This window comes from Nematolebias whitei, chromosome 16 (genome assembly GCF_014905685.2).
Source record: "Nematolebias whitei isolate Nwh7 chromosome 16, NemWhi1, whole genome shotgun sequence".
Taxonomy (NCBI): domain Eukaryota; kingdom Metazoa; phylum Chordata; class Actinopteri; order Cyprinodontiformes; family Rivulidae; genus Nematolebias; species Nematolebias whitei.
Window position 1 is genome coordinate 35940083 of NC_056513.1, and position 19882 is coordinate 35959964.

A 19882-nucleotide genomic window follows, 5' to 3' on the forward strand; every position below is an offset into this window, starting at 1 on the left:
AACTCTAGGAACCACAAGTAAACCTTCAGTCTGAAGTGCTCTGTTAGAAAAGTATGAAAATATGTTTTGTTTAGTTTGACTCAGTCTTATTCTGTAAGAGTTGTGGTTGTTTTTGGAAAATTCACCAAGTTGGGACATTGTGGAAAAATAGGTTAAAATAAAAATAGGAAATTGTGCCATGAAAAAAATATTATTATTTTTAAAATTTATTTTTTGACATTATCACACCGAGAAAGGTTGGTACTGGGGCAACAAAAGGCTGTGAAAGTAAGCATCCTGGAGGAGAAATTTACAGCTAATTAAGATCATTGACAACAGGTTAAGAAGACAACTTGGTATAGAAATAGTATTTTAGAGAGACTGAATCTCTCAGAAGGATCTGTGTCAGATGTCGGAGCACAGTTTAAAACTTGCCACTTTGACATTATGGGGAGTGCCTGCCATGGGCAGCTTACACATCTGGAAAGGCACCATCAAGGCAGAAAAATATATACCGGTTTTAGAAAAATATATGCTCCCATTATGAGGAAGACGTCCTCAGCAGCAGCCAGGGCTGGAGCTCGCTTAGCCTGCCGAGAGCCCTCAACCGTCCTTCAGCTTGACCGTTTCCCTCCCCCAGTTCATCTACAGCTTCACAGTAGAAGCATGACCCCATCCCAACATTTTTAAATATGTTTTGTTGCTATAAGTTCAAAATTAGCTAGTTTTTTTTTTTAAATGGTGCAAATTCTTAGTTTAAATATTTACAATGTTATATATTTTGAGTAAAATATGGTTTACGAAATTAGCAAATTGTTGTGTTCTGTAGTTTTTATTTGCATTTGACAAGATCTCCAATCTTTGTTGGAATAAGGAGACAAATTAATGACAATGTCAGTAGCTTGTTTTTAGTTTGTTTTCCATTTGGACAGCCATGCTAATGCTTCATTAATTAACAAAAATATACAATGCAACACAACTTTATTTATAAAGCACTTTAAAAACAACACTGTTGGCCAAAGTGCTGTACATTAACACAAACAAGCATAAAAACCATAAAATTAAAAGATGCCTTAAAAGCAATGAACTGCCAAAATCATAAAACAGCAAACCGTACAAAACAATAAAACAACTTAAAAACAGTAAAACTAACATTTCAAGCTGAGTTAAAACCCAAGAGGAAAAAAAATGTGCCTTCAGAGAAGATTTAAAAACAGGAAGTGAGTCAGCTTGTCTGACGTGCAAAGGCAGCTCGTTCCACAGTTTAGGGGCAGCGACTGAGAACGCTCGGTCACCTCTCAGCCTCCTGTTGGACTTTGGGACGGCCAACAGCAGCTGATCTGCTGACCTCAGAGAGCGTGAAGGAACGTACGGCTGGAGAAGGTCGGACAGATACTGTGGAGCGAGACCATGAAGACATTTGAAAACAAATAAAAGAACCTTAAAATTAATCCGGAAACTAACTGGGAGCCAGTGTAGTGATTTTAAAACAGAAGTGATGTGCTCTCATTTTCTGGTACCAGATAAAAGGCGAGCAGCAGCGTTCTGAACCAGCTGAAGTAATGACTGGCTCAAACTGACATAAAGTGACTTACAGTAGTCCAGATGAGTTGCAATGAAAGTGTGGATTAAAACTTCAAAATGATGTGACAGAAATGGTTTGACCTTGGTCAGTTGTCTCAAATAATAAAAGCTGGACTTGATCGCTGATTTAGCCTGTGCATCTAGTTTAAAATCATTGTCCAGCCTCACATCCAGGTTAGTTGCTGTCTCAGTCAGATGTTTTGTTAAAGGATCCAGGTCAGCATGGACTTTGGAACCATCACTGGGCTTAAACTTCAAGACCTCAATATTTTTCTTATTAAAATGTAAAAAGGTATGTGACATCCATGCTCTGACTTCTGCCATACATTCTAGGAGTTTGGTTCATGGACTACTGTTTATCTTGTTTTAATGGCACATAAATTTGGCTGTCATCGGCATACAAATGGTAAGAAATGTCATGTTTCCTGAGAATATATCCCAGAGGTAGTAAATAAAGGGAAAACAGAAGGGGGCCAAGTATAGACCCCTGAGGTACTCTGCAAGTGAGAAGCTCTACAGAGGACTCCGCAGTACCAATATGCACACAAAAGCTTCTCTCTGTTAAATAGGATTTAAACCACTGTAGAGCAGGACCCTGAATGCCCACCCAGTTCTCCAGACAGGACAGGAGGATGTCATGTTCCACCGTGTCGAAGGCAGCAGTTAGGTCCAGCACCATCAAAACTGCACAGTGACCAGAGTCTGTGGCTAAGAGAATGTTGTTAAAAACTTTCAACAGTACTGACTTAGCACTATGGTGAGTTTTAAACCCAGACTGAAACAGTTCAAGAAGGTTGTACTCTTTTCAGTATGTCAGCTGGCTGTACACAATTTTCTCCAAGATCTTCGACACGAAGGGCAGTTTTGAAATTGGCCTAAAATATGACAGTTCTGCGGAGTCCAGGCCAGGCTTTTTAATCAGTGGTGTCACCATTGCATGTTTAAAACTAGCTGGTACCTGTCCACTTGCCAAGCTACTATTTATAATTTGTCCTGTTAAAGTGACAGGTTTTTGTGATGTAAAAAAATAAGATCATAATAAATGATTTTAAAAATGTTCCACATTTATACATTTTACAGTTCAATTGAACATGAAAAAAACAAATATGTTTCAAGAAAACAGTATGGAAAGTTTAATAAACCACTGTGACATTTTAAGAAAACTAAAATTCAGACTTAAATCTGTTTGAACATCTTAGATGTCCTTAAAATCTGACATATGGAGGAAGTTTAGTGAGGAAGAGTGGACAGTTATTAGAAAAAGTTAAAATTTTTCTTCCTAACAAAGGAGTTTACTTTTATATGGAATTGTATGGACATTTATTACATTAAACTTAGAAAACTCTTTGAAATTATATGTCATGTTCTCATTTGCTGCAACAGAAAAACTTTTATCGAGTGTTTACACTTCAGATGTCCACTGACAGTTGCAACACCACCATCTGAATTTTCATTTTAAATTCACCCAACAATGTCCTTGATGTGTATCAGTCATTGACTGGCCTCAGCGTCCATGACTGCCTTGCTCATGAAGCCACAGAGATTCATTGTTTGCCTGATTGCCTTGCTTGTGCTGCAAACCTGAACATGCAGAGAAGCAGCTGCCTGCCCGATGAGAACAACGTGGCTGCGCTGCAGGAGGAGGTGAAGCAGATGAAGCTGAGGGAGCTGGAGACGCTGCGCTCCTTCAGAGAGATGCAGGACAGTGTTGCAGAGCTCAACCAACGCTGGCAGGTGAAGCACACAAACCTGACGTTTCTCTGCTTGACCCTTTCTTTTTAGACACAGTCGTGTTTTACCAGCGGGACCACAGGAGAGTTTAACGTTGTTCTTTGCTGCTGCAGCATCATATGTCCCGAGGCAGCAGCACAGGCAACGGAGGAGGCCACTGGAAGGAATCCCCGAAGAAGAATGCTTTGAACGAGTTGCAGGACAAACTGATGAGCGTCCGGCTGAGGGAGGCGCAGGCCCAGGCTGAGCTCCGAGAGGTCAAACTCAAAGCTGTGCAGCTGGAGAGCCAGGTCAGACCTCCACACCCTGCCACACTGAGTCTTCTCACAGATTCTGTCAGGATGTTTAGTTTATGATCAAATATCTCATGTTAGAGCAAATCTTTTTGGTTTTTGTAGCACATCATACATTCAATAATGTGCAAAAGTTTGTTTTTATAAACCTTCCTGCTTTATCACTCATTTTCAGGTTTGTTCAGTACCTGACTATGTTCTAAATATTATAAGACACTTTACACTAGTCTTGTTTCTGCACGTAAACGACTTTACAGATAATTTGTCTAAATGAGATCTTTACACATTTGGCTGATCCAGTCTGTCACAAAGACGCAGTTTGTTTCTCTTTCCTTTATTGCATAAAAAAAAAGTCAAAGACGTCACAGTTTGACTGGCCGAGAGCTGTTAGTTTACAACAACAAACAAATATCCAAATTATTAGCTGCTGACACAAAAACTAAAACCTGACACTCGTGTCACCTTCTGTGTCAGGTCTTTGAACTAATTGAATATGTGGAGGGACAAAAACGCTGCAGGCCTAAAGCAGACACAACGTTTTTGAAAGTGAACAATATTTGAGAGAAAAAGACTTTTTGTGTAGATAGAAGAAGTCTTGGATTCTTCAGTTCATCTCATGAAAAATGTGATCAAAAACTAAAGTTTTGCATTTATATTTGTGTTCAGTATAAATTAAATATTAATATTTGACTGCAGCTCCAGGTCTGTTCTTACTATCTCTTTATTCACTCTAGAACCAAATCCACGGCAAACTAATTGGTCGTCACGAGCAGGAACGCTCTGCCCTGCAGGATCGAATCCAGATGTTGGCCAACCAGAACAAAGCTCTGCAGACCCAGATCAACGAGATGAAAAGGAAGCAGGCAGAGTCGGACTGCAAGGTGAGGACAGACAGATGGATCTGATGCGATGTGACGGTACACCCGGAGGAAAACAAAAATGCACGTGATGGGATAAAAACCAGGTAGAAGTTAGATGCTGTATATTTTTGTCCTAAGGTTTGTGTTCTCCAAAGATGATCAAATGAAAATATGGAGGCGTGGATCTAGAAGCAGAGGACTAAACTTTATTTGTTTCAGAGGATGGACAGAGACGATGTCTGACGCGTCTCCACCGTCCATAATAGAAATTCAGTTTGTGATGTGGTCAGTGTTCAACTCTTTCCTGTCCTTATGTCTCGACTCACTTCCTTCCTTTCCCATCATGCATGTTAGAGTAAAGAGGAGGTGATGGCGGTGAGGCTGAGGGAGGCGGACACCATGGCTGTCATGGCTGAGCTCAGGCAGAAGGTCGCCGAACTCGAGATACAGGTGTGTGTTTAGACATGACCAGTTAATGTACAAATATAATGACCATCAACCTTATCCCAGCATGCAACTGTGCTTTTAGAAGGAGGAAGGGCTGATCCAGGGTCAGCTGAACCACTCAGACTCCAGACAGTACATCGGCCAGCTCCGGGACCAGATCGTGGACCTCAGAAACGAGGTTGGACACTTGTCTCATCACACGCACTTATTCAGTGCACATCTTTTCACAGGCAGAGGAAGAGCAGTGCGCTGTCAGAAGGACTTCTAAAGAAAATCTGCACAGCGCACGTTTGTTTTGTGAGGGCATTTCAAAGTTTCAAACTATTTCAGACCACGTTAAATAAACATTTTTTAAGCACTCAAAACAGTTCATGAGGGTTTCTACTGAAGATTACTGTTCCTTTCAGAGCGAAACGATAAAAGTCAAAAGTAACCACAGCTTCTTGCTCTTTTCATTTTCAAAGAGTTAGGATGTTACTGTTTGATGAAGTGTATAACTTTTGTGAAATTATCCAAACCATTGAGCCATTAAAAAAATACAAATCAAGAAAAATACTTAACACCGTCATTACTCAAAACCAGTGTGTAGCAACAATAACTCCTGCACACCCTCAAAACCTGAAGCAGGAATTTATTTGCAACTCTTTTGTAATTAGACCTTCATCAGCCATCATCTTAGTTTTCTTCTTCTTCTAAATCTTCCCTCTTCAGGAGTCTCCACAGCGAGTCATCTCCTCCATCTCACTCTGTCCTCACTCCAACTACCTCCATGTCCTCTCTAACTGCATCCATATATCTCCTCTTTGTATTTTTCCTGGCTGCTGCATTTCTAACATCCTTCTACCAGTATACCCACTGTCCCTCCTCTGGACATGTCCAAACCATCTCAGTCTGGTCTCTCTAACTGCATCTCCCTGTTGTTCAGTTGTTGGGGCTGAGATGGGGTAGAGGTAGAGCAGCCGACCTGGGACCAGAAAGTCCCAGGTTTAATCCCCAGCCATTCCCACATGTCATGGGATCTCTGAGCAAGACACTTAATCCCTCATTACTCCCCGGGCCTCATTACATAGCTGCCCACCACTCCACCTGGGTGTATCCCAGGTGCGATGGGTCAAATGCAGAGACTAATTTCGCCATTGTATGGGAACATACAATGATGACAATCTCAGACTTCCCTTCTCTTCCCTTCAACCTGTGCTGTACCTCTCATTATCTCATTCCTAATCTTATCCATCCTTGTCACTCCTAAGGAGAACCTCAACATCTTCATTTCTGCCATTTCCTGTTTTTTCTGCTGTCTTTTTGTCCATGTCTCTGTCTCCAGACCACACAACACAGCTGGTCTCACCACTGTCTTGTGAACTTTTCCTTTGACCTTTGCTGACACTCTTTGTCACAAATCACTCCTGAAACTTTTCTCCATCCACTCCATCCTGCCTGGACTCTCCTTTTCATCTCTTTTACCACATTCCCCATTTTCCTGGACAGTGGACCCCAAGTACTTGAAGTCCTGCACCTTTGTGACCTCTGCTCCTTGTAGCCTCACTGTTCCACCTCCTCCCTCTCATTCACACACATGTGAATGTGTGTCTTACTACGACTGACTTTCATTCCTCTTCTTTCAAGTGCATACCTCCACCTCTCCAAGTTCTCCTCCACCTGTTCCCTGTTCTCACCACAGATCACATCATCTGGAAGCATCATAGTCCTCTGGGATTCCTGCCTGACCTTCATCAGTCAAACAATTAAAAACATCATCACTTCCATCCTACCTTTATGTTCTTGTTTGATGTGCTTGCTTGCTCTTTTGTATTTATTTCTTTGTAAATTTGCTTCAGTATTGCTTTGGCATGAAGTTTGGGAATAACTTGTTGAGTTTTACATCATTTGTGGCACTCGGGACCAGTTTCTGTTTAAGATGTAGGAAATGTGTGAATAAATTTCTGCTCCAAGTTTTGACAGAATGCAAATGATGTTCATAAGACAACGTTACTCCAAGAAATGTGTGCCCGATGTGTACATCAACATAAAGAATGAAGCAACGAAGAAGACAGAGGAACACAGCAGAAAGGTCAGGAATCAAGTTGTTGAGGGTTGGATCTGAAAACATAATCTCAAGCTTTGAACATCTCACAGATCCTCTGTTCACTCCATCACCTGAAAGTGGAAAGAGTAGCACAACCTCAAACCCTTCAAGACACGGTGTCCACCTAAAGGCCAGACAGGCTGGAGATGGAGCCAAGGAGCCTGTGGTAATGCTGAAGGAGCTGCAGAGATCCACAGCTCAGGTGGGACAGTCTGTCCACAGGACACCTGGTCTTCATGGAAGTGTGGCAGGAAGACAAAAAGCCATCGTAGAAGAAGTTTCATTTGCACAAGCCTTATAGGGACATGGCAAGCGTGTGGAAAAGGTTCCTTTGTACTGATGAGACCAAACTTGAAGTTGCTGACCTAAATTAAGAACTCTGTGGCATAAAACCAGCACTGCACATCACCCTGAACACATCACCACTGAGCCATGGTGGGGCAGCATCATGCTCAGGAAGGCTGCTCAGAGTTGATGGGTACATTCAGATTTATTTATATTTTTTACAAAAACAGAAACAAACAGGCTTCATTTTCCTTCCACTTCACAAAAATATATGACTTTGTGTTGGTTTGTCACAAAAAAAATCCTAGTTAAATACTTTAAAATTAATCCCAAAGATTTTTTTATTTTGGGCTTAATCTGGACTAAATATCATCTTCCCGTTTAGATGGATGGATGGATGGATGGATTACTTACCTATGTACTTACTTATGTACTTACGTACTTACTTACGTACTTACTTACTTACGTACTTACTTATTACTTACTTACTTACTTACGTACTTGCGTACTGTAGTGAACTAGGCCTCCGACCAAAACCTGCCTCTGAAGACCTTCATGGGACAGGAACTGTTATTTCATTGATTTAAATCCAGAAATACAAATTAGCTCATCCAGAGACTGTCTAATTGTATCCTGAAGTAGAACACTCTTCTTTTATATTATCATTATTATTTTACAATATCTTGATAATCAAAGTGTGTTTAGTTCATATCATTTCTAAAGTTGAAGTGAACCACTCATTTTAAATCAACTGTGAAACAGTATTGATTTTTTTTAATCCTCATTTAAATTAGAAATCAAGTTAAATGTCTATTAACAAAGTAATTATGCATTTTGATTTTCTGTCTAAAGGAGAAGTAGTGGTGTCGGTCAAAAGTCAGAGACAGTCAGAAAGAAGTTATTAGAACTGGCTGTATTGTTTTAAACCTAGCAGACAGTAAAAAAGAAGCAACTGGCACCTGCTTCCTCTCACTTCTTCAAAAACATTTCTCTGTCTGTACTAAACGTTCCTAAACATTCCTGAATTCTCTGTTGACTTTTAATAACCCTCTGACATCACTAGAACCACCCCCTGTTGGTTGTTTGAACCAATCAGGAAGTCCTAAGTGACCGGAAGTGAGAACGCTTCTAAAAGTCGACACTTCCTGGAACTAGCGAGTTCTACTGAGTCTACTGGGTCTTCTGGAGTCTACTCCGTTCTTCTGAAGTCTTGGATCTGAGTTGAACTCAGTCTTCGATGGAGTCTTCTTAAGCCTTCGGGAGTCTTCCACTCCTGAGTGGAAACTCTGACGGACTCACAGATGCTTGCTGTGAATCCACCCGGGTGTAATGCCTCCAACTTCGAAGGAAGCTGAGCCTGTTTGTTGAACGGAGTAAATCGACACGATTTCTGACGATGACCAGCCGCTCTTACCAGAGACGCCGGAAGGTAGCGTTGAAATGGACCCGACACCAGAGCTGATTTATCTCCTGCGAAGGTAACGAGTCGTGACGCGCTAAGTGTACAGGAGGTTTGAGCTGGTGATTGAAAGAAGCGTGCCCCCCTGGTCAACAACATACTCTTCACCCATCCTTCCTTTCAACTCTTCTATTTTGCCAGTAATCTAGATGCCTTCAGAAATGTCTTGTCTTATTAGTAAAGCGTGCCAAGTTTTATTAATCAGAACCAGATCAGCTAATCACGTGTACATGCTTTGATGTTAAATTTTGATTCTGTTAAATAAATGACCACATTTATTCTGATGGGTCAAAGTTAAATTAACGTCTCTTGTCACTGATTAAACAATCCTCACAGTTACCTCGTCACATGGCATTAATTTAACTCGAAAAAGAAAGAACCCGTTATATTTAAATAATTAGTAGTGAAGGTACAGCAAAGCTGACCTTGACACACTACAGTACATACTTACTTACTTACTTACTTACATCCTTGCATACTTACATACTTACGTACTGGCTGAGTGGTTAGAGCAGTCGTCCTCCAATGCGAGAGTTGGGGGTTCGAATCCACCAGCAGTCACATGCTGAAGTGTCCCTGGGCAAGACACTGAACCCCTCATAGCCTTCGATGTGTGTCCCATCGGTGTATGAATGTGATAAATCACTGATTAGTCTCTTTAGAATGATTTGTTCAATTAGCTTTGTAGAGATCTAGTAGCGTGCTTTATGAACGGGTAAATGAGGACACAGATTGTAGTGTAAAGCGCTTTGAGTATCTTGAAATAAGATAGAAAGGCGCTATATAAGTACAGTCCATTTACAGTCCATTTACTTACTTACTTACTTACTTACATACTTGCGTACATACTTACTTTCTTACTTACGTACATATTTTCTTTCTTACGTACTTACTTACGTACTTACATACGTACTTACTTATGTACGTACTTAAATACGTTGTTCTAGAATTGCGCCGCTCTAGGTGGCTGCATGTTGGAGCAGCTCTGTTACTTTCATTCTGAGATTTTGCTTTTGGAAACTTTAATTCCTCTTTTTCTGGATGTAAATCACATTTTTTTGGATGACTGTTTCATTTGGTATCAGATGCTGTGCAGCTGGAAGGATTTTTACTTAAACTTTTTTAGTTTTGGCCATTTGTTATGATGCGTAACCATGGCAACAAGGCAGTTTTCTACAACCAGCAGCTGATTAACATCGCAAAAGCTCAAATAATATCTCAACTACAGCTCCAAATCTCAAATGAATTGAAAAGGATGTTCTGTGGATGCATTCTCATCTACCTGCCAGCTGGGCTCGAGTGCCTGACCACTGAGATCCTGGAACTGGCAGGAAACACGGCTCGTGACAGCTGAAGACACGAGACAGGATCGTCCCTCGACACCTACAGTTGGCTGTCCGCAGCAACGAGGAGCTCAGCAGACTGCTGGGAGGAGAGGCCATCACTCTGGGAGGAGTTCTGCCTGGCATTCGGGCGGTCCCACAGCCCGGGGGAACCGAGAGACCAGCCGAGTCTGAGTGGACAGATCAGACGGCATCTGCAGCCAGTTTCTTAGGATCCACTGTGGGATGGACCTTTACAAGAGATCCTTCATGTTTACAGTCATCAGTATCTATAACGTCTCTTAATGAAATGAGGATAATGAGTTACAACAACAAATAATTTCCCTTTGGGATTAATAAAGTATATTTGAATTGAATTGAATTGAATACTTACTTACGTACATACTTTCTTACGTACTTGCTTACGTACTTACATTTCAATTCAATTCAGTTTATTTATATAGCGCCAAATCACAACAAAGTTGTCTCAGGGTATTTTACAGGAACATTCACAAACATAAAAGCCAGTTAGTAAAGTTCTCTATCTAAGGAAGCCAGCAGACAAGTTGAATCTTGGCTTTGTTGCAGTCTCCCATCCTGAGCAAGCACAGTGGCAACAGTGGAAAGGAAAAACTCCCTTTTAAAAGGAAGAAACCGCCAGCAGAACCAGGCTTAGGACAAGTGGCCATCTGCTTTGACCGGCTGGTTGAGAGGACAGGAAGGAGAGACAGACGAACACAGAATGATAGGTCCAGGTATAAGTCCAGGTGTATCTGAAAGACAAAAAAAATCACATGTTAAGGATAGAAAAAATAATTACAAATACAAAACAGGTTGAGCAGAGTAAGTAAAGACAGTAGTAGAGTGAAAATTGTTGTCAGTTTGTCCTCCAGCAGTCTAAGCCTATAGCAGCATAACTAAGGGACAGCTCAGGAAACCCAAGCCGAACCTAACTATAGGATTCAGCAAATAGGAAAGTCTTAAGCCTTGTTTTAAAACTGGATAATGTGTCAGCCTCACGGACAGAGATTGGAAGTTGGTTCCACAAGAGTGGAGCCTGATAACTGAAGGATCTGCATCCCATTCTGTTTTTGTAAATTCTAGGAACCACAAGTAAACCTGCAGTCTGAGAGCAAAGTGCTCTGTTAGGAAAATATGGAACAATAAGATCTGTAATATAAGATGGAGCCAGGTTGTTGAGAGCTTTGTAGGTTAGAAGTAAGATTTTGAATTTTATTCTGCATTTGACAGGGAGTCAATGGAGAGAAGCTAAAACTGGAGAGATATGATCTCTCCTACTAACTCCAGTTAAGACTCTGGCAACAGTATTTTGGATCAACTGAAGACGTTTTAAAGACGTATTTGGACACCCAGATAATAAACCATTGCAATAGTCCAGTCTAGACGTGACAAATGCATGGACCAGTTTTTCTGCATCATTTTTAGATAAGATGTTTCTAATTTTAGTGATATTACGCAGGTGGAAGAAGGCAGTTCTAGTAACGTTTTATATGTGGGGGATAAAAGACATGTCCTGATCAAAAATAACACCAAGATTTTTAACATTAGAGCTGGAGGACAGATTAATGCCTTCTAAGGAGGGAGAAAGACTGAAAAATTCATTCCTAAGGTGCTCAGGTCCAAAAACCAAAACCTCAGTCTTGTCTGTGTTTAAAAGGAGAAAATTAAGTGTCATCCAGGTTTTTATGTCTTTAAGAAATGCTTGTAGTCTAAGTAGCTGATTGGATTCATTGGGTTTAATGGACAAATATAATTGTGTGTCATCAGCGTCACAATGAATATTTATCCCATGCTGTTTAATAACTTTATCTAATGGAAGCATATATAAAGTAAAGAGTATTGGCCCAAGCACTGAGCCCTGAGGAACTTACTTGAATGAAAAGAAGTCTGAAGTCATGTTGTTCCCTCCCAACGACACGATCACAAACCACTGCATCGACCTTTCCGCTCTAACCCTGTCAGAAAAACAAAGAGTCACTAATCTGGGCGTGATTATGGACCCTTCCCTGAAACTTAACAATCATGTAAACATGATTGTTAAATCATGCTTCTTCCAACTGAGGCGGCTGTCTAAACTGAAGCCCATATTGTCCAAAAAGACCCTGGAGACAGTAATACATGCATTCATTACATCTAGGCTTGATTACTGCAATTCACTCCTGTTTGGTATCAGTCAGACCTCCATTGCACGACTACAACTGGTCCAGAATGCAGCAGCCCGATTTTTAACCAGTACAGGCAAAAGAGAGCACATTACACCAGTTTTGGCCTCACTGCACTGGTTACCGGTTCACTTTCGAATCCAGTTCAAAATACTCATGTATGTCTACAAATCACTGAACAGTGTCCCCCCCCCCCCCCTCCCTCCTGTTTGGTTTCACCCTATTTCCCCCCACGTTCCCTGAGGTCAGCGGACCAGTTGCTCCTCACAGTTCCAGGAACTCGTCTTAAGCGCAGAGGTGACAGGGCCTTCTCTGTAGCAGGACCAAGACTCTGGAACGAGTTACCTCTGCTTGTCAGACAGGCCCCCTCCCTCGCGGTTTTCAAGTCCCGTTTAAAAACTCACTACTATTCAATAGCTTTCAACACAAGATGATCTGTGTTTTGATCCTGTATGCTCCACACTGGTTTGTCGTCATTATCTGCATCGTTTTTTGTCTATATTCTGGTTTACCTCATTTTGTATTTTGCTTTGTGTGTTACCTGTTGTTTTGTCTGTACAGTACTTTGGTTGGCCTTGTTGCTGTTTTACGTGCTTTATAAATAAAGTGGTATGGTATGGTATGGTACTTACGTACTTACTTAATTACATACTTACGTATGTACTTACTTACGTACGCACTGGCTTACGTACTTGTTTACTTAAGTGTCTGGGGTGCTGCACATTTACAAGATTCCATTTTTACTGTACGGGGATTTGTCGAAACAGTTTTTATTTTTTGTCAACATTTTATACCGTTTATAATTGCTTTGATTTAAAAGGTCAAAAACTGTTTTAAGAGGTTTGTGGCACACATAGACACAGACATCCTGCAGCTCTGCTAACCACCTCCAAATAATCTCCTCATCTCCACACAGCCTCTCTTCAGACGCCACTTCCACCCCGACACGCAAACTTGTTCTAGTGTTTCTCGTAACATCAGACCACTGATCCTCCCCAGCACCTCCGTTCTCACAGTGAACGTTAAATCCAAACGCCGGCTCAGGTTCAGGAGCAAAAGTGAACAACACTTGTTCTTCTTAAAAAATATGCTTTAGTTAATTTTCATGTTTTTCAAAACTCTGACGTGAAGTGGAGACAATTTCCAGCACTGATTTGACACGAGCGTTCCACTCAGCTGCCTCTCTGGGTTGGTTCATTCAGAGAGTATCTGTGCGTGACTACGAAGGGCTGTGCTCAGGCTTTACAGCGGGGGGTTGCAGAAAGACTTTACCAATCTTCTTCTCCTCCACCGACCTTTGTTCATCAAAGCTTTGGTTTATAAATGAGAGCGAAACTTGCGTGAGTACACACGAGGAAGCAGCGAGCCATTTAAAAAAATCTCAGTGCTGCGTCCAGGCAGTCGCCCTACGATTTAGTCATAACGATGGTGCTGATGCATAACGAGAGATTCTTTGGAACGCACATGAATTAATATGACACTAATATTTCTACTGGTTTCTGTCATTCAGGTTAGCAGGGTATTTGAGAAAATGACAATGACTGATATTACTTAAAGTAAAGAACAATAGTAGACGTAAAAAAGACTAAAAAGTAATTTTTTGTTTGTTAGTTTTATCTTCAGTGGTTTATTTCTTGAAGTAGGTTGAAGAGCTGTGAGTCAAAACTTTTCCACTGGTTAACCACTTATTCTTCCTCCCCACACTTGCAACTACTTTTAGTGTTTGATAGGGGGGAAACAAAAACCTCTGAGATTTGTCATGAGTCACTGGTCTGTGCAAGGTTTACATGCAGACAGCATGCATGTGAACATGCAGTCTGGCTGACGAGCACCTCACAGCTGGACAGCTGCAACTCTGATGGAAATACAGATTCTATAAAAAGGTTTTTATCAGTTTAATAAGGTGTTTTAATAGGTTTGGAGCTATTAAAAAGATCATCCTGAGGTGGCCCTCTGATTTCAGTGTGACGATCCCATGGTCTGCACAACCTCTGAAGAGTTACAGACATCAGTGGTTTTCATGGGGGAGGGGTTCACACACAATAATCCATTAAAAAAGTTTCTAGCACCTGAAGCTAATCAACTTAATTTAACATGTTTACAAAAATCACTTTAAAGCAATCAGAATAACTTTATCTTCATTGTGTTTTTACTGGAGTTTGTTGGAGCTGGATAAATCCACAACCATTCAGCTGCTATCCCACTCTTCTGTATTTTACTTTGTATGGAAATGGGGGAGTCTTTACATGGGTCAAAGCATGAAGAAATTATGTGCATTTTGTAAAAGTTATGTTAGTAACTTAGTTATTGCATATATATTTAGATGAAAGGAGAGAAAGTTATAATGTAAGAAAAAATGTCTTATGTCCGACAGACTATCACCTCTGCCTACATGCCATTCACTTCCTCTGTCCTACAGGTCATCAAGGTGTTCAGGTCCTCTGTCCTACAGGTCATCAAGGTGTTCAGGTCCTCTGTGCTACAAGTCATCATGGTGTTAAGTTCCTCTGTCCTACAGGTCATCAAGGTGTTCAGTTCCTCTGTCCTACAGGTCATCATGGTGTTCAGTTCCTATGTCCTACAGGTCATCATGATGTTCAGTTCCTCTGTCCTACAGGTCATCATGGTGTTCAGTTCCTCTGTCTTACAGGTCATTATGGTGTTCAGTTCCTCTCTCCTACAGGTCATCAAGGTGTTCAGGTCCTCTGTCCTACAGGTCATTATGGTGTTCAGGTCCTCTGTCCTACAGGTCATCAAGGTGTTCAGGTCCTCTGTATTACAGGTCATCATGGTGTTCAGTTCCTCTCCTACAGGTCATCAAGGTGTTCAGTTCCTCTGTCCTACAGGTCATCAAGGTGTTCAGTTCCTCTGTCCTACAGGTCATTATGGCGAGAGTTCCTCTTTCCTACAGGTCATTATGGCGTTCAGTTCCTCTGTCCTACAGGTCATCATGGTGTTCAGTTCCTATGTCCTACAGGTCATTATGGCGTTCAGTTCCTCTGTCCTACATGTCATCATGGTGTTCAGTTCCTCTGTCCTACAGGTCATTATGGCATTCAGTTCCTCTGTCCTACAGGTCATCATGGTGTTCAGTTCCTCTGTCCTACAGGTCGTTATGGCATTCAGTTCCTCTCTCCTACAGGTCATCAAGGTGTTCAGGTCCTCTGTCCTACAGGTCATTATGGCGAGAGTTCCTCTGTCCTACAGGTCATTATGGCATTCAGTTCCTCTGACAGTGATCCACGCCTTCATAACATCTAGACTTGATTACTGCAATTCACTTCTGTTTGGAATCAGTCAGTCCTCCATTGCTCGTCTACAACTGGTCCAAAATGCTGCAGCCCGATTTTTAACTGGTACAGGCTATAGAGAGCACATCACGCCAGTTTTGGCCTCCCTGCACTGGCTACCCATTCACCTTCGGATCCAATTCAAAATTCTCATGTATGTTGTTAAATCACTGACCAGTTCCGCCCCATCCTATCTCACTGATCTTCTGCAGCCATATGTCCCACTGCGCTCTCTGAGGTCAGCAGACCAGATGCTTTTCTCAGTCCCAGAAACCCGTCGTAAGCTCAGAGGTGACGAGGCTTTCTCTGTTGCAGGTCCACGACTGTGGAATGAGTTGCCACTGAGTGTTCGGCAGGCTCCCACACTCTCAGTCTTTAAGTCTCGCTTGAAGACCCACTTCTATTCTCTTGCCCTTAACACGGTGTGATTTGTTTTGGTCCTGTCTGTACTCTACACTGTTGGCCATTTTAGTTAGCTTCTGTTGCTATTTGTATCTGTATTTTTATTTTGTGTTTTCCTGTCCGCTGTGCATGTTTGTTTTCTTTTGTACAGCACTTTGGTTGGCCTTGTTGCTGTTTTAAGTGCTCTATAAATAAATTGGTATGGTATGGTATTATGGTGTTCAGTTCCTCTGTCCTACAGGTCATCATAGTGTTCAGTTCCTCTGTCCTACAGGTCATCATAGTGTTCAGTTCCTCTGTCCTTCAGGTCATCGTGGTGTTCAGTTCCTCTGTCCTTCAGGTCATCGTGGTGTTCAGGTCCTCTGTCCTACAGGTCATCAAGGTGTTCAGGTCCTCTGTCCTACAGGTCATCATGGTGTTCAGGTCCTCTGTCCTACAGGTCATCATGGTGTTCAGTTCCTCTGTCCTACAGGTCATCATGGCGTTCAGTTCCTCTCCTACAGGTCATCAAGATGTTCAGTTCCTCTGCCCTGCAGGTCATCAAGGTGTTCAGTTCCTCTGTCCTACAGGTCATCAAAGTTTTCTGTTTCTCTGTCCTACAGGTCATCACGGCATTCAGTTTCTCTGTCTTTCAGGTCATCGTGGCGTTCAGGCCTCAGTGTTACTAACTCAACATCTGACTGGTCAAAGCAAGTTTCATCGACATTTGTTTAGTGTTACAGGTGTCTGCACTGGTGATTCTGAAGGCCTCAGGGCAGATTTATTTGACCCTATTGCAACAGATGATACCATATTATTACCACTTTATTTATAAAGCACTAACAAACAGCAGCAAGGCCAACCAATGTGCTGTACAGCAAAACAAAACAATCAAAGGACATAGCAAACAATATATAGATCCTCAGAGGTAAAGATAAGAACTAAATTACTAACACTTTAGAAAACAGACAAATTAAAATCAACTCACACAGTGTCAAAAGCCAGGGAATTAAAATGAGTTTTTAAGCGAGCTTTAAAAACAGTGAGTGGGAGCCTGCCTGACATGCAGTGGTAACTCATTCCACAGTCTTGGACCTGCAACAGAGAAGGACCCGTCACCTCTGAGCTTAAAACGAGTGCCTGGAACCAATAAAAACATCTGGTCTGCTGACCTCAGAGAGCGCCGTGGGACATATGGCAGCAGCAGATCAGCGAGATAGGAGGGGGCAGAACTGTTCAAAGATTTAAAAACACAGAAGGATTTTAAAATGAATTCGGAAGTGAACCCAGAGCCAGTGAAGGGAAGCCATAACTGGAGTAATGTGTTCTCTCTTGCCTGTACCAGTTAAAAATTGGGCTGCAGCATTTTGAACCAGATGTAAATGTGCAATAGAGGTCTAACTGTTTCCAAAATGAAGCGTATTGCAGTAATCAAACCTTGATCTCATGAAAATATGTATTACTGTCTTAAGCTTAGTTTTGGACAGTATGGGCTTCAATGTAAACAGTCACATTTGTTTACATGACTGTTTAGCTTCATGGAAGGGTCCATTTTCACTCCTAGATTAATGACTTCTTGTTTCTTTAATGGGGCTAGAGAGGAAAGGTCAATACGGTGGTTCTTGATTGTGGCATTAGATGGAAACATGACATCTATCTTCTTTTCATTAAAATGTAAGAAATTTACAGCCATCCAACCCTGATGTCAACCAGGTAGCCAAGAAGAGGTTGGATTGCGTGTGCACCAGTATGCTTCAGAGGGAAGTAAATTTGACAGTCATTGGCATAAAAATTAAAAGGTGTGCCGTGTTTACAAAAACTGGCACCTAGTGGCAGCAGGTATAAAGAAAAGAGAAGTAGACCGAGACGAGACCCCTGCGGTACCCACCATTGAAGAGCTGCCGAAGCTGAAATAAAATCCTTGATGTTGACACAAGTTTTTTTCGGAGAGGTAGTAGGATCTAAACCATTTGAGGGCTGACCCTGTGATGCCCACCCACTGCTCCAGTCTAGAAATGAGGATCTCATGGTTGATGGTGTCAAAAGCAGATGTAAAGTTCAATAAGACAAGAAACACAGAATCCCCTTCATCTGTGGCTAGGAAGATATTAAAAACTCTCAACGGGGCAGTCTGTGTGCTGTGGAGAGATTTGAAGCCTGAATGGAACATCTCCAAAATAGAGTGATCCTCCAGGAAATATTTTAACTGGGAATCAACTATTTTTTAAGATGATAGTCGATGATGGTCTTAGTTCATATCTTAGATCTTACTACTGTTTTTCTTTAGTTTATACTTTTGTTGGATGTAACTGGGACCCTGTATACACAGTTTCGTTCCACTGAATGTACCATATATGGTGCCAACAACAAATAAAGAAACTTTGACTTTTGACTTTGAAATATGATTGGATAAAAGCTCTATATAAACATATGTTGCTGGAAGCCCCGCAACCAGGAGAAAAGCTGTGGGATGAAGAGCGCTGACATTTCAGACTAATATTAATACATAGATAAAATATACTAAAATGTAAAATAGTGATTCTGATTGTGTTTAGATTAGGAGAGAAGGCTTTGTTGGCCCTGACGGTCCACCACTGCAATAAATGACTTTACACATCAGTAGACAGGAGACATATTAACTCTGTATATACTAGTCACATCACTCAGATCTGTAACCATAGCTTTTGTTGTTTTAGTGTAGCTACATGTGAGACATATGTGACTTTTTTTTTTTTAGATTAACTACATTCATGATGGAATTTTTGGCATTTTTAATGATTGTGGCTGCTGGAGGTCAGGCTACATAAATTATACAAACAGCTGCACAAAGAGATGATGTGACAATATCTTCTTACAGCCATGTATCTCAGTGCACCATAGAACCACAAGAACATAACACTGAAAATGCAGCTAAACTGTACTCAGCCTACATGTCCGGTCCATTAAGTGAAAACCTTCTCTGTTCTCAGATCAGGCAGCTGCGGGGGCAGAAGGCAGCCCCCAGCTCCAGGGTCAGCTGTGGTGGAGGAAGCACCAACTACCAGGATCTGTGCTTGACCAGCCCCGCCTCGGGTGAAGTAGACTACCTCAGCTCTGATGAGGACCTCCTCCACAGTCCGCTGCCCACCACCGCCCTGTACCCTCCACTGTCTGACCCTTGTCACCCATCGGCACGACTGGACAGCGAGGGAAGCACAGACAGTGAGGCCGAGGAGCGAGGACATCCAGACCCACAGCAGCTCTACGGCAGCATGGTCTGTGCTGAGGCGCTGGACAACTGAGACCTGACGAAGCTTTAACCATCTCTCCTTTCTTTTTTCCTTCCTGGGGTTCTAACGGACAAAACGGATTGTATTCATCAGTCTTTTTTTTTTTGAAGCAGACATGAAGGCATCGAATGAACCTCTTCTCCTCGTCTGTTGTCTCGGCTCCTGCTTTGTCTTCATCAACACGCTCACTACGATGCTTATCCAGTGTTTCTTTAAGAAGAGGTGAGGTGATGCCTCCTCCCATGTTTGTGTGCCAGAAACTGTCCTTTAAAATCATATCCTTCCAAACATCACGCTACATGCAGAGGGAGAGGACTGTGGGACAACTGTGGTAGACCGACATGAAATAACTGCTTTGACTCCATGAACTGAGTATTACTCTGATCTCACGCTGTCTTCTGTCTACCTTTTATATAGGTTTTCCTCCTGATTGGTGCAGTGGTCTTCATCGTCCCTTTGTCCTTTTTATAGCCCTTCATAATAAAACCCATCCATTCTCACTGCCTTCGGAGGAAACGTCCCTCCTTCATCGGTCCACCTCTGTGTAGCGAAGTGATCGTTCAAAAAAGGATAAGTACGATGTAGATGTGATCATGCCACAAGTCGTTTTTCACTGTGTGTGGCTGCACCAAGGTAAAACATATTCGTTTTGATTTCATTATTTAACTGTTCTAATTTATTTTCATATAATTTTATTTTTTATATTTAAAACT

General features: G+C 41.7%; 1 protein-coding gene across 1 annotated transcript in view; it reads left to right on the plus strand.

Moving 5' to 3' along the window:
* evi5l (ecotropic viral integration site 5 like) overlaps nt 1-19459 on the plus strand; it is a 104988-nt gene extending 85529 nt beyond the window's left edge. The window contains exons 15-20 of the mRNA XM_037689973.1: nt 3157-3297; nt 3408-3584; nt 4322-4468; nt 4802-4897; nt 4977-5072; nt 18870-19459. Coding sequence (XP_037545901.1) covers nt 3157-3297; nt 3408-3584; nt 4322-4468; nt 4802-4897; nt 4977-5072; nt 18870-19181 — 969 coding nt within the window. The 3' untranslated portion in view covers nt 19182-19459. The remainder of the gene's footprint in view (nt 1-3156; nt 3298-3407; nt 3585-4321; nt 4469-4801; nt 4898-4976; nt 5073-18869) is intronic.
* Nucleotides 19460-19882: the final 423 nt, after the last annotated feature.